At 43.0% G+C, this 23,236-nt stretch overlaps 1 protein-coding gene across 7 annotated transcripts in view; it reads left to right on the top strand.

The window, feature by feature from the left end:
- The window catches only part of SUPT3H (SPT3 homolog, SAGA and STAGA complex component), a 578,628-nt gene that overhangs the window by 328,113 nt on the left and 227,279 nt on the right, over window positions 1-23,236 (top strand). The window contains exon 5 of one of the 7 annotated variants that reach the window (XM_073586530.1): window positions 19,815-19,968. The exons of the other annotated variants lie outside the window; for them this stretch is intronic. Within the exon in view, the coding sequence (XP_073442631.1) occupies window positions 19,912-19,968 (57 nt within the window). The 5' untranslated portion in view covers window positions 19,815-19,911. The remainder of the gene's footprint in view (window positions 1-19,814; window positions 19,969-23,236) is intronic. 7 annotated transcript variants of the gene reach the window in all.

Below are 23,236 nucleotides of genomic sequence, written 5' to 3'. Positions count from 1 at the left end.
AGCAGCTTCCAGAAGAGTCCATAGACACTTATGTCACACGGCTGAAAGAGTTAGCACATGGATGTGCCTTTACAGATGTAGATGATGAAATCCTAACTCAAATAATTGTCACCTGCTCGTCTAATAACCTAAGGCGTAAGGCTCTGCAGCAGGATATCTCTCTACATGATTTGCTCAAAATGGCCCGTGCTATAGAAATAGCAGATCATCAGGCTACCGTAATGGAGAATGGGGATAAATTACATGTGCATAATCTCAAACAGAAAAATTTACCAGAAAAACAAGCCCAGAAACAGAAGAAATGTTATAGATGTGGACAGGATTTCCCTCACCACCAGAACAAATGTCCAGCTATGGGACAAACCTGCAGTAAATGTGGAAAAGGGAATCATTTTGCAGCTGTTTGCAAATCAGCGCACTACAAGCCTCCGCTGCCTATGACAAAATCTGCAGATGTAAAAGTGATAAATCAGGACACAGAAGAAATGTCTGCGACTGAGAACTATGTGTTCACTACCTCTGTCACTGGTTCAGTACAGTCTCCCTGTGTTACACTCTCAATCTGCAACACTGACATTACCTTTACAATAGATACAGGAGCTTCAGTGGATATCATAGATGGCACTACATATGAACAATTGAAAACAAGGCCAGTCTTACAACAAGTGCAGACTAAAATCTTTCCTTATGGATCTAAAACACTTCTAGGTATAATGGGACAATTTGATGCTGAAATTAGATATAAAGAAAACAGGCAGAAAACCACTTTCCACACATTACAAGGATCGGGAGGCTGTCTTCTCAGCTATCACACTGCCTTGGAGCTAGGGCTCATCCAGATTATTCATACCATAACTGACCCTGCGGATATGGATGTACAAACTATGGTGAACAGTTTTCCCTCCCTATTTAGTGGTTTGGGAAAACTAAAGGACTCTCAAGTACACCTTCATGTGGACGACAATGTTCGTCCAGTAGCCCAGCCTCACAGGCGTATTCCATTTCACCTGAGACAGAAGGTAGAAAAGGAACTCCAATTGCTCATGGATGAGGACGTTATTGAAACTGTTACTGGTCCCACTCCGTGGGTCTCTCCACTTGTGGTAGTTCCAAAACCAAAGACTCCTGATCAAGTGAGACTGTGTGTTGACATGCGCCTGCCCAACACCGCTATCCAGAGGGAAAGACATATCTCACCTACGATTGATGACATTATTCATTTATTAAATGGAGCCACCGTCTTCTCAAAGCTCGACCTCAATAAGGGATATCATCAATTAGAACTGAGTCCAGAGTCCCGATACTTGACCACATTTTCCACCCATGTGGGCCTCAGAAGATACAAAAGATTGACTTTTGGAGTCTGCTCAGCAGCAGAAATTTTTCAGGATGCAATAAGGAGTGTCATTCAACACATCCCAAATGCCTTTAATTACAGTGATGACATATTGGTTTTTGGTAAAACTCAAGCTGAGCATAATCGTGCTCTATATGCTATCTTCGAATGTCTGCTTTCTGCTGGACTCACTTTAAACAAAGACAAGTGCGAGTTTGACAAGGGTTCATTAGAATTCTATGGTCACATCTTCTCGGCAAAAGGAGTACAACCAGACCCCAAGAAAGTGGAAGCTATCAGAACAGCCTCAATTCCACAGGATGCCAGTGAAGTGCGTTCTTTCCTTGGAATGGCAAGTTACTGTGCTAGATATATTCCGAATTTTTCAACAATCAGCAATCCACTACGGGAACTTACAAAACAAAGTTGTATTTTTCAATGGTCTCAAGACTGTCAGGCCTCTTTTGAAACAATTAAAAATGAACTCTGCTCGACAACCACTATGGCTTATTTTGATCCAGCTCTTCGAACTGAACTGATTGTGGATGCCAGTCCCGTGGGACTGGGTGCTATTCTAGCGCAGTACAAGGATAACAATCAAAATCCTCACATCATTTCTTATGCAAGTAAGAGCTTAACAAACACTGAAAGAAAATATTCTCAACCTGAAAAAGAAAGCTTGGCAGTTGTCTGGGGATGTGAACACTTTCACTTATTTCTCTATGGAGCTCCCTTCACCATTGTCACAGATCATCAAGCACTTCTTACAATTTTTGGAAATCCCAGAGCTAAAATGCCTGCACGAATTGAACGATGGGGCCTACGTCTACAGGACTACAACTATAACATTGTTCACAAACCTGGAAAATACAGCAATCCGGCTGATTATCTTTCAAGACATCCTACTAATGATGATATACCTGTGCATTCCTCCATTGAAGAATACCTACGTTTTGTTACAGATCATGCCGTGCCAAAAGCACTTTCTCTTGATCAATTTATAAATGAAACAACAAAAGACAAGACACTCTGTGCCCTAATACAAATCATCCAAAATCGAAGGTGGCATGAAATTCAAAAGGAAAAATTTCCTGATTCTGAGATTGATCTGAAGGAGTTAAAACTATTCTCAAATGTACGTGTGGAATTATCAGTCACTGAAGAACACCTCATTCTTCGAGGTACCAAACTAGTTGTACCTAAGACTTTGCGTAACTTAGTCATACAGATAGCACATGAAGGTCATTTAGGAATTGTTGGCACAAAGAAGTTACTCAGAGAAAAAGTGTGGTTCCCAAATATGGATCACTTGGTGGAAGAAAAGATTAGACGCTGTTCTACTTGTCAATTAATCACTCCATCATCAACCTTAGAGCCATTACAAATGTCTCCGTTACCCACTGCTGTCTGGGAGGAAGTGGCAGTCGATATATATGGACCATTGCCAAATGGCCAATACATTCTCGTAACAATTGATGAATATTCTCGATACCCTGTCATTTCATTTATCTCTTCAACATCTGCTAATAATGTTATACCAGAGCTGGACGACATTTTCTCGGCATATGGTATTCCAAGAGTGGTCAAAACAGACAATGGACCTCCATTCAATGGACATGTGTTTACACAATTTTCTGAATACTTGGGATTCAATCACAGGAAAATCACACCTTGCTGGCCGCAAGCCAATGGAATTGTGGAACGTTTTATGCGCACTCTGGGGAAGCGTATCAAGGCAGCGAGTCTGGAGCACATCCCACTGAAACAGTCATTATACAAATTCATGCGTAATTACCGCAATACGCCACACTCCACTACTAATGCTGCTCCAGCTCATTTAATGTTCAGCAGAACCCTGCGTATATGTCTCCCTGATGTGACCAGCCATCCCCGACCGAGTGACTCCTCAGTGAGATCCACAGATTTCTCCAACAAACAAGCCATGAAACCTTATGCAGACCAAAGGCGAAGGACACAGTCAAGTGCCATCGAAAGAGGGGATGTCGTGGTGGTAAGTCAAAGACCAACCAACAAGACCTCACCTGTATATGGTCCTGCAAAATATTATGTTACTAAAAGGAAAGGCAGCATGATCACAGCTGAACGAGATGGACACTCCATAACGCAAAATTCTTCATATTTTAAAGTCATACCGCAGAATGATGACAATGAACTCTCTTTGGTGGAAGGTTTGGTATCCGATGGTGGAGAGGACCAACAAGAGGTAGCTGGTCCATCAATAATGAACCCTCTCAATGAGCCCAGACGTTATCCTACACGAGAGAGAAGAGCTCCATCGAGGCTTATTGAAGAAGTGTAATTACAGTTTTTTTTGTTTTTTTTTTGTTTGTTTCTCTGGTTTTGGAATTGAACAAATAAGAGACAAAACGGACATATGATTTCTTTGGACGTTTTCATGTTGTTGCATTTATCAGTAATATGGGTTATTTATAAAAAAAAAGGGGATGATGTAATGTATAATAATTAGATCTGTCTCTTTAAGCAAGCCAGACTTATGGGACTTGGGGGGTGGAGACAAGAGGGATGAGAAGGGAAGTTTCAGTTTCACTTCTGTGTAGCATGGGAATGCAACTGTTATGCTGTGTGCTGGAGGATGAAGAATAAAACATATCTAAAGTTTAATACCTTGAATTCTTCATAACATGTGGATATTACACCCCACATGTGGGGGTAAACCACTATTTGGGCGCATGGCAGAGCTCGGAAGGGAAGCAGCGCCATTTGACGTTTTTGACTGGAATTGAGATCGGACACCATGTCGCGATTGGAAAACCCCTGATGTACCTAAACAGTGGAAACCCCCCACAAATGACACCATTTTGTAAACTAGACCCCCTAAGGAACTTATCTAGATGTGTGGTGAGCACTTTGAACCCCCCAGTGCTTCACAGAAGTTTATAACGCCCGAGCGTGAAAATAAAAAATTCGTATTTTTTCTACAAACATGATCTTTTAGTCACCATTTTTTTTTATTTTCCCAAGGGTACCAGGAGAAATCGGACCCCAAAAGTTGTTGTCCAATTTGTCCTGAGTACGCTGATACCTCATATGTGGGTGAAAACTACTGTATGGGCACACGTCGGGGCTCGGAAGGGAAGTAGTGACCTTTTGGAATGCAGACTTTGATGGAATGGTCTGCGGGTGTCATGTTGCCTTTGGAGAGCCCCTAATGTATCTAAACAGTGGAAACCGCCCACAAATGACCCCATTTTGGAAATTAGACCCCCTAAGGAACTTATCTAGATGTGTGGTGAGCACTTTGAACCCCCAAGGGCTTCACAGAAGTTTATAATGCCCGGGCATGAAAATAAAAAAATCGTATTTTTTCCACAAACATGATCAATTAGTCCCCAATTTTTTCATTTTCCCAAGGGTAACAGGAGAAATTGGACCCCAAAAGTTGTTGTCCAAAGTGTCATGAGTACGCTGACACCCCATATGTGGGAGAAAACTACTGTATGGACACACGTCGGGGCTCGGAAGGGAAGTAGTGATGTTTTGGAATGCAGACTTTGATGGAATGGTCTGCGGGTGTCATGTGCGTTTGGAGAGCCCCTGATGTACCTAAACTATTGAAATTCCCTACAAGTGACCCCATTTTGGACACTAGACCCCCCCCACGGAACTTACTAGATGTGTGGTGAGCACTTTGAACCCCCATTGACGCCATATTGCATTTGGAGAGCCCCTGATGTGCCCAAACAGTGGAAAGCCCCAATTCTAACTCCAACCCGAATCCCAACACACCCCTAGCCCTAATCTCAGCCCTAACCCTAGCCCTGGACCTAATCCTAGCCCTGGACCTAACCCTAGCCCTAACTCTAACCCTAATGCAAAAATGGAAATAAATACATTTTTTTTATTTTATTATTTTTCCCTAACTAAGGGGGTGATAACGGGGGGTTTGATTTACTATTTATGGCGGTTTTTATTTTTGGCAGCTGTCGCACGCTAAAAGACGCTTTTTATTGTAAAAATAGTTTTTGCATCACCACATATTGGGAGCTATAATTTTTCCGTATTTTGACCCACCGAGTCTTGTGAGGTCTTATTTTTTGCGGGATGAGTTGACGTTTTTATTGGTACCATTTTCGGGCACGTGACATTTTTTGATCGCTTTTTATTCCGATTTTTGGGGCGCAGAATGAACAAAAACCAGCGTTTCATGAATTTCTTTTGGGGGGTGCGTTTACACCGTTCCGCGTGCGGTAAAATTGATAAAGCGGTTTTATTCTTCGGGTCAGTACGGTTACAGCGATACCTCATTTAGGTCTTTTTTTATGTTTTGTCGGTTTTTTGCAATGAAAACTATTTTATATAAAAAATTATTTTTGCATCGCTTTTTTCTGCGAGCTATAACTTTTTTATTTTTTCGCTGATGATGCTGTATGGTGGCTCGTTTTTTGCGGGACAAGATGTCGTTTTCAGCGGTACCATTGCTATTTATATGCGTCTTTTTGATCGCGCGTTATTGCACTTTATGTTCGGCAGTATGATAATAAATCATTATTTTTTGCTTCGTTTTTTATTTTTTAAGGGGTTCGCTAAAGGGGTTAACTAATGAGACAGTTTTATAGGGCGGGTTGTTATGGACGCGGCGATACCTAATATGTGTACTTTTATTTATTTATTTATTTTTTTTTTATTTCCAAAAAATGGATTTATTGGGGGAATATTTTTTTTTTTTTTTTCTAATTTATTTGGCGATTTTTTTAAAAATTATTTTAACACTTTTTTTTTTTACTTTATTACATAGTCCCAGGTGGGACATCACTGTCCTGTGACAGATCGCTGATCTGTCACATCACAGATCACTGTGACAGATCAGCGATCTGTCACAGGCAGTGCAGAAGGCTTCCTCATGCCTGCGCTTTGCAGGCACTGAGGAAGCCAGCTTCCTGCAGGCCCCCGTCGCCATCTCGGATCCGGGGGCCTGCAGGAAAGGAACCCCCGCAGCAGCGCTGCACATTGCGCTGCCGTGGGGGGCTCAGGGAAGCACGGAGGGAGCCCCCTCCCTGCCGATGCTTCCCTTTAACCCCCGGTACACCGCGATCATGTTTGATTGCGGTGTGCAAGGGGTTAACGTGTCGGGGGCGGTCCGTGACCGCCCCTGACACATTGTGCCGGGTGTCAGCTGTGATAATCAGCTGACACTCGGCCGCGATCAGCGGCGCTCACCACGTGGGCGCCGCTGATCGCGGTAGACGTACTATCCCGTCCATGGGCATAGGGGCCCAGGTCCCATGGACGGGATAGTACGTCGGATGTCAGGAAGGGGTTAAAAGATGAAAAATGAGCTGTGATTGGTTGCTATCAGCAACAGTTTTCTTTGTAGACAGTTGTGGTAACTGAGGCCTATTATTCTTATCATTTCTATGGTGTTATCGTCCTTCTGTAAAGCTGGAAATAACACAATTTATTACCATGCCGACACAGACTACCCTCTGACACAGACTGCAGGGTGAGCCCAGTATCACACAGGATAGGATTAGATACACTGCTCAGCAGTCAGTATCACACAGGATAGGATTAGACACATGGCTCAGCAGTCAGTATCACACAGGAGAGGATTAGATACACAGCTCAGCACACAGTATCACACAGGATAGGATTAGATACACAGCTCAGCAGTCACTATCACACAGGATAGGATTAGACACATGGCTCAGCAGTCAGTATCACACAGGATATGATTAGATACACAGCTCAGCAGTCAGTATCACACAGGAGAGGATTAGATACATGGCTGAGCAGTCAGTAACACACAGGAGAGGAATAGATACATGGCTCAGCACACAGTATCACACAGAATAGGATTAGATACACGGCTGAGCAGTCAGTAACACACAGGAGAGGATTAGGTACACAGCTCAGCAGACATTATCACACTGGATATGATTAGATACACAGCTCAGAAACAGGATGTGCCAAAGGAGAGGACATTTTAATTCCAAGAATTCCACTCATTCCATCTGATTTATTTTCTGATTTTAAACGCCTCCATTTTCCAGTTCAATTGCTATTTGCAATGTCCATTAACAATGCTCAGGGACAGTCCTTGAAAGTAGTAGGGATCGATTTGCAATCTCCATGCTTTTCTCATGGTCAACTTTATGTGATCTGTTCAAGAGTTGGAACTGCCAAAAATCTGTTCATCTTTGCACCGAAAGGAAAAACCAAAAATGTTATATCAAAAGGCTCTTGGATGAGTTGAAAATAAAATACTATCAATAACTTGGGTAATCATTTAGTTAATTTGTGTTGCAAATCTGTAGTGTTGAATATATGATGTGAAATGTTTTTATGTGCAATATGATCATTATAATTTGTTACAACTAATCACATTTGGTTACTATGCAGTGTGTGTGTGTGTGTGTGTGTGTGTGTGTGTGTGTATGTATATATATATATATATATATATATATATATATATATATATATATATATATATATATATATATATAATCTTGCCTCTCCTTAATCAAAGCCTACAAATGTAATATCTATCTATCATCCATCTATCTATCTATTATCTCTTTATTATCTATTGCTAGCTGAAGAGCCCGGCGCTGCCCGGGCATAGTAACTAACTACGGTTAGTTATAGCAAATTATAATGAATATATATATATATATATATATATATATATATATATATATATATATATATATATATATCTGTGTAGAGCCCCGCCCACGCCGCATAGCCACATTCACTATAATATCCCACATCGTCCCGTCAGCCAGAGCCACCGGACTACTACCCCTAATATCCCACATCATCCCATCAGCCAGAGCCACCGGACTACTACCCCTAATATCCCACATCATCCCGTCAGAGCCACCGGACTACTACCCCTAATATCCCACATCATCCCGTCAGCCAGAGCCACCGGACTACTACCCCTAATATCCCACATCATCCCATCAGAGCCACCGGACTACTACCCCTAATATCCCACATCATCCCATCAGCCAGAGCCACCGGACTACTACCCCTAATATCCCACATCATCCCGTCAGAGCCACCGGACTACTACCCCTAATATCCCACATCATCCCATCAGCCAGAGCCACCGGACTACTACCCCTAATATCCCACATCATCCCATCAGAGCCACCGGACTACTACCCCTAATATCCCACATCATCCCGTCAGCCAGAGCCACCGGACTACTACCCCTAATATCCCACATCATCCCATCAGCCAGAGCCACCGGACTACTACCCCTAATATCCCACATCATCCCATCAGCCAGAGTCACCGGACTACTACCCCTAATATCCCACATCATCCCGTCAGCCAGAGCCACCGGACTACTACCCCTAATATCCCACATCATCCCATCAGCCAGAGTCACCGGACTACTACCCCTAATATCCCACATCATCCCGTCAGCAAGAGCCACCGGACTACTACCCCTAATATCCCACATCATCCCGTCAGCCAGAGCCACCGGACTACTACCCCTAATATCCCACATCATCCCATCAGCCAGAGTCACCGGACTACTACCCCTAATATCCCACATCATCCCATCAGCCAGAGCCACCGGACTACTACCCCTAATATCCCACATCATCCCATCAGCCAGAGTCACCGGACTACTACCCCTAATATCCCACATCATCCCATCAGCCAGAGCCACCGGACTACTACCCCTAATATCCCACATCATCCCATCAGAGCCACCGGACTACTACCCCTAATATCCCACATCATCCCATCAGCCAGAGTCACCGGACTACTACCCCTAATATCCCACATCATCCCGTCAGCCAGAGCCACCGGACTACTACCCCTAATATCCCACATCATCCCATCAGCCAGAGCCACCGGACTACTACCCCTAATATCCCACATCATCCCGTCAGCCAGAGCCACCGGACTACTACCCCTAATATCCCACATCATCCCGTCAGCAAGAGCCACCGGACTACTACCCCTAATATCCCACATCATCCCGTCAGCCAGAGCCACCGGACTACTACCCCTAATATCCCACATCATCCCGTCAGCCAGAGCCACCGGACTACTACCCCTAATATCCCACATCATCCCGTCAGCCAGAGCCACCGGACTACTACCCCTAATATCCCACATCATCCCATCAGCCAGAGCCACCGGACTACTACCCCTAATATCCCACATCATCCCATCAGCCTGGATCCCTTTAAGAGAGACCTGGGGTCAGAGCCAGAGCACAGAGTGGATTTGCCCTAAATTCCATACCAATTATCCCTTTAAGAGACCCTGGGGTCAGAACCACAGAGCTGGGTGGAACTGTCCAAACTTCTATACCGGGGATCCCTTTAAGAGAGTCCTGGGGTCAAAACCAAAGCGCTAGATGGATTTGCTCTGACTTCCATACCAATGATCCCTTTAAGAGGTAAGATGTGCCTATGGGATGGAGGATGTGTGATGGGTATATGGGCACAGGAGGGGGGATTCATTTCTGTCATTTGCTCTCTGCTTTCAGGGGGGCAGACAATGGCTGGGAGCTTATGTTTCCGGGGGTGGTAGATTTCACCCACCATGTCAGTGTCTGCTGAGGTGTTGTTGAGTGGGAAAACTGTTGGTCATAGCAACCAATCACAGCTCAGCTTTGTTTTTTTAACAGCTCTGGTGAAATGAAAGATGCTTCATGATTGGTTGATGATACACACATACGTTCAAATTTATTTATATAGATTATCTATTATCTATTTATTTATTATCTATCTATCTTTCTCTATTATCTATCTATTATCTATCTATCTTTCTCTATTATCTATCTATTATCTATCTGGCATCTATCTGTCATCTATCAATTATCTAAATCTATCACCAATTTATAGTAAAATAATGGTGGCACCCCTCTCCCTATAAGAAATTTTACATGTTACAAAGTTGTAGAACATGAGATGTATACTGCGAATCTGCTGCATTTATCTAGGAGTATGATCCTCGGACTTTCTGACGCTTTCCCTAGTTTGTTGCTATTCTTTTTTCTTTCTCGGCTGATTCCCTGGAAGCTCGGCTCCTCGAGAGCCACGGAGGAGATGAAGTATTCGGATGTGGAGGTTGCAGTAGCAGCAAGTGCACATGTAATCTCCTCGGCATCCCAGCCGTGACCTCAGCCCCTCGCTGGAGAGGAGATAATTAGGCTTGTACCATGCCATGCTGGCGAGGCTGCCAACAATGTCACATCACACTGAATCATGTCAGGAGGCCGCGAGGTGGATGGCGGCAAATAACCACAAAGTGATTTAATTAGAAACATTACTACATACTTGAGACTTAAGTGGCGCTCGCTATGTAAGTGCCCGGAGTAATGGAGCCGGCTCTACTTACAGCAGAAGCAATCGCCTATCTCTCATCGTCCGTCCTTGGGGAAAATCGAGTATGATCTAATATCCTCTGGTGGCAACCATTGCCGTATGTGCCAGCCCCGCCTGCATGTATGGTGGTGTAGCTATTATTGACCAGGCTTGGCTTATATAGCGCCACCATATTCCGCAGCGCTTTACATACATTGTCCCTATCAGTTGTCTTTGGAGTGTGGGAAGAAACCAGAGAACCTGAAGGAAACCCACGCAAACACAGTGAGAAGATACAAAGTCCTTGCAGATGTTGTCCTTGGTGGGATTTAAGCCCAGGTCGCCATTGTTGGAAAGCAACAGTGCTAGCCACTGAGCCACAGTGCTGGTTGACCACTGAGTCACAGTGCTGGTTGACCACTGAGCCACAGTGCTGGTTGACCACTGAGTCACAGTGCTGGTTGACCACTGAGCCACAGTGCTGGTTGACCACTGAGCCACAGTGCTGGATGACCACTGAGCCACAGTGCTGGTTGACCACTGAGTCACAGTGCTGGTTGACCACTGAGCCACAGTGCTGGATGACCACTGAGCCACAGTGCTGGATGACCACTGAGCCACAGTGCTGGATGACCACTGAGCCACAGTGCTGGATGACCACTGAGCCACAGTGCTGGTTGACCACTGAGTCACAGTGCTGGTTGACCACTGAGCCACAGTGCTGGATGACCACTGAGCCACAGTGCTGGATGACCACTGAGCCACAGTGCTGGTTGACCACTGAGCCACAGTGCTGGATGACCACTGAGCCACAGTGCTGGTTGACCACTGAGCCACAGTGCTGGTTGACCACTGAGCCACAGTGCTGGATGACCACTGAGCCACAGTGCTGGATGACCACTGAGCCACAGTGCTGGTTGACCACTGAGCCACAGTGCTGGTTGACCACTGAGCCACAGTGCTGGTTGACCACTGAGCCACAGTGCTGGTTGACCACTGAGCCACTATGCTGGTTATTACTTACTTTTTTTTTTTTTTTTCTTTTAAAGAACGAAAAGGCTTTCTGCTGGCAGCCCTTCCAAACAAGCCATAATTTTTCAGTATTTTTCTATTTGTACTGTCATTTATATTTAGCATGCTACTTCAGGCCTTTGGAGTCTGAGCTGTAGCTCTTGAGATTTTTGCATTTTTTCGGAGGATTCTATAAATTTCTCTGAGCATTGCATGGTCTGATTCTGAGCACGATTTTACAGGGGATGTCCGCTCCTGGGAAGATTTGTTAACTGTCTTGAATGTTTTAATGTTTTCTACTTGCTTTTTTTTTCTTTTGAGACCTTTGAAAAGGACCAGCTTATTAGTAGACACTACTTCAGGAAATATTCCTTCTCTGAGGATTTTTTGGATACATTTTTCACTTCTTCTTGAAGTGTGATTTTTCAGCCTTATGATTGGACAGTGCCTAGTTTTGAGCAAATTTCATCAGAAGTTGCTCTAAAGAAGTGACATGCGCTTTCTTATTTCCCACCTGGCGTTTTTCAAAGCCGGAAAAAAAAACACTCAAAAGACTGAAAACCTAAAGAGCAAAGTGGTTTTACAATGGAAATGAAAAGGGAACGTCTTTCATATGAATATTAAGCAAATTTTGTGGCTTTTTTTTTTTGGGAATCGTCGCACTTCTACAACTTCCAGGTGCCCAAACCTTTCTCAGACTGACTGTCTGCAACAACTGACCCGCTAAGATCAGTGAGGTCTTTCCTTTTTGGGCATTGTATTAACACTCGCCTTACTGGTCTAGACCAGCAGTTCTGTTATAGCAGTGGCCACGTTTGCTGATCTGGTATCACAGGCATGTGATTGGCAGCACCTGGCTGTAACCTTCTAAATTTCTCTGCAGGGGGCACTTAATTTTCTACACACTGTTTCTGCGTTGCAGCCTTCGGCTTGTAAATAATGGTGTAATTTGTCATATGTTTTAGTTCATCAAAGATTTTATTTGAGCTAATATGAAAGGGAATCTGTCAGCAGATTTTGTAATTGGAGACCAGTATAATGTTATAATGTAGGGTCAGAGACACTGATTGCGGGGAAGCATGACTTGCTCAGCGTGATGCCGTAGTTTCAACACAATTGGTATTTTATTAGCCCAAGATTTTCACTGCAGGACTAGGTGTGGCATGTCTCCTGATCCAGCCATGCCCACAACACTGACTGCACCAGCAGAATAGTGAGTGCAGCTCTGGGGTATAATACAGAATGTAACTCCGGATCAATAATGTAATGTCTGTACACAGTGACTGCACCAGCAGAATAGTGAGTGCAGCTCTGGGCATAATACAGGATGTAACTCAGGATCAGTAATGTAATGTATGTACACAGTGACTGCACCAGCAGAATAGTGAGTGCAGCTCTGGGAATAATACAGGATGTAACTCAGGATCAGCAATGTAATGTATGCACACAGTGACTGCACCAGCAGAATAGTGAGTGCAGCTCTGGGCATAATACAGGATGTAACTCAGGATCAGTAATGTAATGTATGTACACAGTGACTGCACCAGCAGAATAGTGAGTGCAGCTCTGGGCATAATACAGGATGTAACTCAGGATCAGTAATGTAATGTATGTACACAGTGACTGCACCAGCAGAATAGTGAGTGCAGCTCTGGGCATAATACAGGATGTAACTCAGGATCAGCAATGTAATGTATGCACACAGTGACTGCACCAGCAGAATAGTGAGTGCAGCTCTGGGCATAATACAGGATGTAACTCAGGATCAGCAATGTAATGTATGCACACAGTGACTGCACCAGCAGAATAGTGAGTGCAGCTCTGGAGTATAATACAGGAGGTAACTCAGGATCAGTAATGTATGTACACAGTGACTGCACCAGCAGAATAGTGAGTGCAGCTCTGGAGTATAATACAGGAGGTAACTCAGGATCAGTAATGTAATGTGTGTACACAGTGACTGCACCAGCAGAATAGTGAGTGCAGCTCTGGAGTATAATACAGGAGGTAACTCAGGATCAGTAATGTTATGTATGTACACAGTGACAGCACCAGCAGAATAGTGAGTGCAGCTCTGGAGTATAATACAGGATGTAACTCAGGATCAGTAATGTAATGTATGTACACAGTGACTGCACCAGCAGAATAGTGAGTGCAGCTCTGGAGTGTAATACAGGATGTAACTCAGGATCAGTAATGTAATCTATGTACACAGTGACTGCACCAGCAGAATAGTGAGTGCAGCTCTGGGGTATAATACAGGATGTAACTCAGGATCAGTAATGTAATGTATGTACACAGTGACTGCACCAGCAGAATAGTGAGTGCAGCTCTGGAGTATAATACAGGATGTAACTCAGGATCAGTAATGTATTTACACAGTGACTGCACCAGCAGAATAGTGAGTGCAGCTCTGGAGTATAATACAGGAGGTAACTCAGGATCAGTAATGTATGTACACAGTGACTGCACCAGCAGAATAGTGAGTGCAGCTCTGGAGTATAATACAGGAGGTAACTCAGGATCAGTAATGTATGTACACAATGACTGCACCAGCAGAATAGTGAGTGCAGCTCTGGAGTATAATACAGGAGGTAACTCAGGATCAGTACAGGATCAGTAATGTATGTACACAGTGACTGCACCAGCAGAATAGTGAGTGGAGCTCTGGAGTATAATACAGGATGTAACTCAGGATCAGTAATGTATGTACACAGTGACAGCACCAGCAGAATAGTGAGTGCAGCTCTGGGGTATAATACAGGATGTAACTCAGGATCAGTACAGGATCAGTAATGTATGTACACAGTGGCTGCACCAGCAGAATAGTGAGTGCAGCTCTGGAGTATAATAACTCCTGATTGGTACAGTATCAGTAATGTAAGTATGTTGTTAATAGTGAATATTCTATACAATACTGCAGAATATCTAAATAGAAATTTGTATGGCTAAGGCTGGTTTCACACTAGCGTTTTTTTAGCGCAACGCATCGTGCGCATACATGCGCATGCTTCCTGAGTCCCTATCTTTAACACAGGGGCGCACGGTCTAGCGTTTGCACGCGTTTGTATGCGTTTTTGTGCGCATGCGGTTTTTTTTGTAGTGTGCGCCTAGGCTCGTTGGACGCACCCTGTTGCATTTTTTGTGCGTCCAACCTGTGTCAAAAAAACGCATGTGCACGGAATGCGCAAAACAAATATCACATTACAGTCTATGGGAACGCTGGCGTGCGCATGGACATGCGCACGCCTGCATTTAAGAACGCATGCGTTTTAAGAATTAGCATGCCTCCAAACTGGCTAAAACGCATGCGCAAAAAAAAGCAACCAAATGCAAAACGCATGATGCGTTTTCTTGCATGCGTTTCTAGTGCGCACGAAGCGCAGCGCTAAAAGCGCTAGTGTGAAAGTAGCCTAATAAATGTTATTTGCTTGTGATAATCTGGTTATTGCTGGATCTAGTAGTATGTTTTGAATCCATTTCCATCCGCCTCCCTCTACGATCCATGATCCTAACAATACAGTAAGAGTGATTGGAGGACTCGGGTGATCGTGCCTCCGGAGCAGCAATCTGACAGTAACCTGCTGCTCCATGTTACAGTATGAATGCTAGGCATATTACTGATAGAACGCTGTATCCACTTGTTGGCCATACAATGAGCATCAAAGCCGAAGATCTATACTATGTGCCCCTGTAGACCTGGCCAGCTTTCTGGCCTCCTGTGGCTTTACATGAGTGACCTGGATTTCTCCTAGCGGAGGAGCCACCTATGATATATACTGTATATCCCTCCTCGATAAACAATGAGCTTAAAGTTTGTGTAATTGTCCTGGGAAGGGTCGGAGTGAAAGCCACCTCTTTTTCTTTTTGGGCTTTCCACACAGCAAGTTAATGCGATGTATCCTGAAGTTGCACCTACGTCTCCACATTAAATCCATCCATTGGTTTGGAGCGCTGCCAGCATCAGTCCATAGTGCTACTGTTTTACTCAAATTAGTCTATCGGGTTATTAGTCATGATATAACGAGGCCATTCTTCATGGTAACCCGAGACCCTGGAGCTTAATAAACGTCATCGTTTCTCCCTTCACTGAACATAACAGAATTGATATAATCTGACTCTCTGTGACCCAGGTAGCGGCTGAATGATGTTTTCTCTGTGTTAATAAATCCCTTCGATTCCTCACCACAAAGTTTACCATGGCATGCAAATTGGCAGGTGATGTTTACCCTGGACCGCAGCTTCCTCTGCTTTGGTTTCGGGCCCATTTGAAAATCTAAACCAAGTATCAATGTACGTTTTACCCCAAAATTGACCAGTTGCCCCCCTCAGTGACGACCAAGCTTCTAGGCTATTGGCAAACGAGTTGTTTTGAGCAAGACCACTCCAAACAAAGCCTGAAAAACTTATTGAAAGACTCTTCCTATTCAGTTTTATTTTGTTGTGATACCACTTTGCCCTTCATACGTTGGCTACAGTGCCTTGCGAAAGTATTTGGCTCCCTGGAACTTTTCAACCTTTTCTCACATATCATGCTTCAAACATAAAGATACCAAATGGAAATTTTTGGTGAAGAATCAACAACAAGTGGGACACAATTGTGAAGTTGAACAAAATTTATTGGTTATTTTAAATTTTTGTGGAAATTCAAAAACTGAAAAGTGGGGCGTGCAATATTATTCGGCCCCTTTACTTTCAGTGCAGCAAACTCACTCCAGAAGTTCATTGTGGATCTCTGAATGATCCAATGTTGTCCTTAATGACTAATGATGATAAATATAATCCACCTGTGTGTAATCAAGTCTCCGTATAAATGCACCTGCTCTGTGATAGTCTCAGGGTTCTGTTTGAAGCACAGAGAGCATCATGAAGACCAAGGAACACAACAGGCAGGACCGTGATACTGTTGTGGAGAAGTTTAAAGCCGGATTTGGATACAAAATGATTTCCAAAACTTAAAACATCCCAAGGAGCACTGTGCAAGCGATCATATTGAAATGGAAGGAGTATCATACCACTGCAAATCTACCAAGACCCGGCCGTCCCTCTAAACTAAACTTTCATCGCAAACAAGGAGAAGACTGATCAGAGATGCAGCCAAGAGGTTCATGGTCACTCTGGATGAACTGCTGAGATCTACAGCTGAGGTGGGACAGTCTGTCCATAGGACAACAATCAGTCGTACACTGCACAAATCTGGCGTTTATGGAAGAGTGGCAAGAAGAAAGCCATTTCTCAAAGATATCGATAAAAAATGTCGTTTAAAGTTTGCGACAAGCCACCTGGGAGACACACCAAACATCTGGAAGAAGGTGCTCTGGTCAGATGAAACCAAAATCGAACTTTTTGGCAACAATGCCAAACGATATGCTTGGCGTAGAGGTAACACAGCTCATCACCCTGAACACACCATCCCCACTGTCAAACATGGTGGTGGCAGCATCATGGTTTGGGCCTGCTTTTCTTCAGCAGGGACAGGGAGGATGGTTAAAATTGATGGGAAGATGGATGGAGCCAAATACAGGACCATTCTTGAGGAAAACCTGTTGGAGTCTGTAAAAGACCTGAGACTGTGACGGAGATTTGTCTTCCAACAAGACAATGATCCCAAACATAGCAAAATCTGCAATGGAATGGTTCACAAATAAACGTATCCAGGTGTTAGAATGGCTAAGTCAAAGTCCAGACCTGAATCCAATCGAGAATCTGTGGAAAGAGCTGAAAATGTTCACAAACGATCTCCATCAGACCTCACTGAGCTCGAGCTGTTGCCAAGTAAGAATGGGCAAGAATTGCAGTCTCTCGATGTACAAAACTGATAGAGACATACCCCAAGCGACTGCAGCTGTAATCGCACAAAAATTTAAAATAACCAATAAATTTCATTCAACTTCACACTTGTGTCCCACTTGCTGTTGATTATTCACCAAAAATTTACTTTTGGTATCTTTATGTTTGAAGCATGATATGTGGGAAAAGGTTGAAAAGTCCAGGGGGCCGAATACTTTCACAAGGCACTGTATATCCACATGAAGTTGTTCGTGGAGTTTTTGGAGCAGAAATTGAGCGGAAACTCTTCTGAATCCTCCTCCGAATCTCAAAACGCCTCAAAAAATTATAGGCTCTGCTCAGTTTCGGTTCTGAAAACTCAGCAAAAAAGATGTCCTGTGCACAGGCTTTCCTTTCTTTCTTTCTCTCTCTCTCTGTTTTCTCTCTTCCTTAGTACCAATCAGTGTGCCCACAGTACCAGCAAATGTGCCCATAATGCCAGCCACTGTGCCCTCAGTACCAGTCAGTGTGATCAGCAGTGCTAAATGGGTGCGGTTGGGCGTGGACATGGGTGTGACTAGTTGCGAAATTCATGTGGCCAGGGCGTGGCCTAAAATTTGCAGCGGCGCGCTGCGCGCGATGCAGTCTTTGTCCCTCTTTCCCTTCTTCAAAACTTGGGAGGTATGATAGGGGCGGCTATGACCAGGGGGTCTGGTTGCCCAATGGATAGCAGCTCTGCCAGGAATTCTGTCACTGTGCATACAAAAGGGGACAGAGCTTTGGGAGGAGTACTGTACCTAAGAGCAATAAATAGGACTGAGCTGAAATCCTGGGCACAGCTCTGACTACATGTTGTATAGTCGTGTTAATCTCCTCTCACTTCTTGTAACCTACAAGTGTACAAAGATATTATATAGTCACCATGTGACTAGTGGGCCTGTGTAACTTCAAATGCCAGGGCTGAATTTTAGTCCCATTCCGGCCCTGCCTGTGCACCTAGCCAATGAGCAGAAACTGAGTGGAATCTCCCCAAATTCTCCATCAAATCTCAGAACACCTCAAAAACTTGTAGTTTCCACTCAGTTTCTGCTTTACTACATCCTCAAATAACTGCGTGTGCACAAAGACGTTTAGTGATTGTGTCACTTCTTGAAAAACACCCGGCTGTAAAAATGAGCGTGAAGGTCACTAAATTTTTTTGAAGGGGTTCCTGATGGAAAATGCCCCAAACTATGCACTGTCCAATCAAAAGTCTGCAAAAATAACACTGATTTGGGGGTTCTATGTCAGTGACTCTATAATTTTTTGGAATTTTGGTGCTCCATCTACAATCACACTAGGATTTTGAGGTCCTAGAATAAGTTCATTTACATATTGGGATCCTAGAAGAATGACCTTGCTTTTGGGGTAGTAAATCAATGACACTATGATTTGGGGATTTCAGGGGTTCCTAACAATGTCATTGGGTTGTTATGTTTTCCTGAATAGCAATATTGGAATATTGTGGCTTCTAGGGCATTGAGACTGGGATTTTGGGATCCCAGAAAGATAACACTGGGATTTCATAGACTTGGAACACCATAACATAAATGTTTAGATTGATAGAATAATGACACAGTCCTTTTGAGGTCCTAGAACCATGACACTGGGAGTTTTCTGGTCCTAGAATTATGAAGGCCTAGGATGCTGACACTGGGATGTTGGGGTCCTAGAAGAAGAACATTGGGATATCGAGGTCCTAGAGCAGTAACACTGGGATTTTGCGGTCTCATTGACCTTGTGACATTTGAGGACCTGGAACAATGCTACTGGAATGTTTGGGATTAGAGATATTTAGGGTTCTGTAACAATGGGCCTGGGATATTTGGGGACCCAGAGTATTGGAACATTGACCCTTGTGGTTCTGAATTGTCTGAGCCCTGGCAGTACTTGGCCTTACGGAATAATAATGAACCGTCACGTAGGTGTAATCCACACACCTTCTCTAGGACACTACTAACTCGTGATTGCTATTGGAAATCCAAGATTCGACGGTAGTGTCATCAAGGGTGTCATGCCTTATACCGAAGCTCTGTACTCTCGGATTGGCTGCTCTATAGACGTAGAAGACCACCATTCTCTCCGTAGGAAGTTGAGACATTGGGAGCTGGTTTCCCTTTATATCAAGGATGGAATAATTAAAAACTACAAGCAATTGGGTTCGTAGAGATAAACTACTTTTTATCGGGTGACCCAAGACTTGGTGGACTTCTCCTGTGATGGTAATAATATGGTGGTATTTATGATCAAAAGTTGTGATGTATAATTAAAGCAAAGCGAGCAAACTAGCAATATAATAAAAAAAAAAAAGAAAGTTAATAAGTTTTTTTTTTTTATAGCCAGCGGGTTTGGGACATTGTCTCCCCAGACTGCCCCTGAAGACCTTTCCTAACACACTACTCTTATACACGAAGCACCGAAGACTTTGTCATTTTTATGACGTGCAGCAATTTATTGACGTGCGCATTTCTAAAGACACATTTACAACAACAGGTACCTTATAAACCTTCCAGGTCTCGCTCGTAAGAATTAATTCTTTCATTGGTGGGGGGGGAGGGGAGGGAAGGGACTTTCACTGTTTTGCCGACTAGACGAAAAACGTCTCAAGCAATCTGGGTTTCAAAACTTTTTTTCTTTTAATATGTGAACTTTTGAAAGTGTGCCCAGCGCGTTTTTGACTGGCGTCTTAAAGTAATGGCCTTAGTGTTTTGTGCACATGAAAGCTTTTTGGATAATGTAAAAAATATACGGGCCGGGATTGTATTTTTCATCTTTGACACAAATGTTTATTTTTTAAGAATTTCCTCGAGTCTACTGAACCTCGACGTACATGTTATTGATTTAAAAGTTCATTTGGTCTAAGTGATGTGCTGTGTGTATACCAGAAGCTCCGAAATGAAATCCATGTGTAACGGGCCGGCTCCTACACGGAGGGAACGGCTGCTCCTCGCATACATTACAGCATTACCGCCTTCTTTACACTTAGCTCGTGTAGACTAGAAAACGAATTGTGTATGTCGGAGGACAATCCGCCAGATCCGACGCCGCTGGAGCTGTAAAGAAACCCAATTCATTCTGTGTTACTTAGGATTTACAAGGAGCTAAAACATTTTCTCCCGTACAGAAGATTGGTTTTGGAGAATTCTGGATGAAAAATGTGTTGTTGTTTTTTTTTATTTTTTTTTTTATTTTATTTTTTTTTAAATAATTTTGCTCATACATGAATTTTTCAGGCAATACATGCCAAAAGTTTTCAAAATCATGCCAAAGTTCTACACATCTATACACACCCTAAAGGAAATGTGTCCCCAGAAAATGAACTATTGTTTAAAACAGAATTTTTCTTGTTGAAGGTATTTTTAAATATTTTTGACAATGTGTGTTTTTTTTTTTTTTTTTTTTTTACTATAATCACATTCTTTATTAAGAATAATAATTACCCTACACATCTTGGAACACTCACACTGGCCACTAGGGCTTTTCAGCCGCCTTCTTGTTTCAGGGAATTCACACGTACATTAGTAGCAATAAACAGAATCAGACCCTATCTTTGTATGGAAGCATCTAATGAGCGTGTGCAAAGGTCATTGTGAAGGGAGGAGGTGAGCTGTGACATTACCTATTGTGAATGGTGGATCCTGTGTTAACACCTCTATATACAGTAGATAACACAGGATCCACCATTCACAATAGATGATATCGCAGCTCACCTCCTCCTCCTGTACAATGAAAGATAACCTTTAACCTCTTCACAACCTTGGACATATAAGTACGTCTAAGGTCACTGCCCCATGTTTGCTGCAGGCTCCAGTGCTGAGCCCACATCTTTTCTGGCACATGTCAGCTGATTTCATAAGCTGACATGTTCCCTTAACAGCCGCAGGTGGAATCACGATCCACCCGCGGCTGTTAACATGTTAAATGCCGCCGTGGATCTCTGACAGTTGCATTTAACATTATCGTGACGGAAAGCGTGTCACAAACCCCAGCCATCGGCGCCCGTGTCAAATGACCGCGAGTTGCCGATGGGATGTCATATCAACCTGGGGTCTGCAGGAGACCCTTGTGGTTGCCATGGCCGAACTGCTATAAACGCCCCCCTGTGGCCACCGCACATAGCAGGTGATCATTTTAGTTACACACAGCAGACCTGAAGCCCTGCTATGTGTAGCACAGGCGATCCGATGGTCGCAGCTTCTAGTCTTCTATGGAGACTATTGAATCTAGTAAAGTATAAAAAAGTAAAAAAAAAAAAAAATTTTTAAAAACATTTTAAAAAAATAAACGTTTAAATCACCCCCATTCGCCCCATTCCAAATAAAACAATAATAAAAAAAAACAAACATATTTGGTATTCCTGTGTTCAGAATCGCCCGATCTATCAATATATAAAAAGAAACCGCTAAACGTCGTAATGAGAAAAAAAATCAAAACACCAGAACTAACTTTTTTTACATTAAAATGCAATAACGCGCGATCAAAAAATTGTATCTATCCGAAAATGGTATTAATAGAAACGTCAGCTCGGCACGTAAGAAAAATGGAGACGCTATAGGTCTCGTAAAATGGCGCTTTTTTTTTTTTTTTTTTACAAACTTTTAATTTTTTTTCACCACTTAGATAAAAAAAAGAACCTAGACATGTTTGGCATCTACAAACTTGTAATGATCTGGAGAATCATAATGGCAGGTCAGTTTTAGCATTTAGTGAACATGGTAAAGAAAAAAAACCAAAACAAACTTTTTTTTTTTCTTTTTTGCAATTTCACCACACTTGGAATTTTTTTTCCCATTTTTACTTAAACCATGGTAAAATGGTAAAACCAATGGTGTTGTTCAAAAGTACAACTCGTCCCGCAAACAAAACAAGCCCCCTCACATGGCCATATTGACGGAAAGATAAAAAAAAAGCTATGGCTCTTGGAAGACGGGAGCAAAAAACGATAATTCTCTGGGCTAAACACATCGGTAACACAAGTCACTTCCCAGTGCTGATAGTTTGCTGCAATGTAGCAGTGCAGGTAAAATATCGGAGAGATCTAATGATATCTAACAATATATAGATTTAATGTTTCCATTCACTGACAGCAAGATGATGTATTTACTTTGGAAAGTTGCTGGGAAATTCTTTCAGTGCACCCGAGGCGAAAAGTTACAAAGAAGGTTTCTCTCTTTGTAGGACCTGTCCTGTATTACTCAGATAGGAATGGATTGTGTGTAATACTTCATCCCTCCTCTGGGGGTGCTGCAGGGAAAATTGACCACTTGCTACCAGGTTTTCCCACAGATTAGGCTGGTTTCACATATGCGTAAAACTATTTGTACATGCATCAGAATGCCTATCCCCACCTCCAGACTCAACTTTCCAAAGTGACCATAAAAATGTCCATTTTGGGAGCATTTAATATGAAGGCAGGTCTTTGTCTGACAAAATATGATTTTAATAAAATAAATTAAAAAAAAAAAAACATTTCTTGGAAATAGCGTGAAGTAACCAATTTTGACTTGGGTGATAGGTCCTCTTTCTGGGATTCTTCTAAGACTTAGTGATTGTTCAAAGAAGATAACCCCTTAAAGGGAATCTGTCATCAGTTTTTTACCATGTAGTCTGAGAGCTGCATGATGTAGGTGCAGAGACGCTTATTCCGGTGATGTCACTTACTGGGCTGTGTGTTGTTGTCTAATTAAAATCAGTGTTTTCTCGTGCCATGTAGTCTTCCTGCTTTGTCTAACCCTGCCTTCACCACTGATTGGAAGCAACT

Source organism: Dendrobates tinctorius, unplaced genomic scaffold (genome assembly GCF_039654945.1).
Source record: "Dendrobates tinctorius isolate UK_male_01 unplaced genomic scaffold, ASM3965494v1 ptg000093l, whole genome shotgun sequence".
Lineage (NCBI taxonomy): Eukaryota > Metazoa > Chordata > Amphibia > Anura > Dendrobatidae > Dendrobates > Dendrobates tinctorius.
Note: the sequence above shows the minus strand (reverse complement) of the source record. Positions and strands in the feature narration are given on the sequence as shown.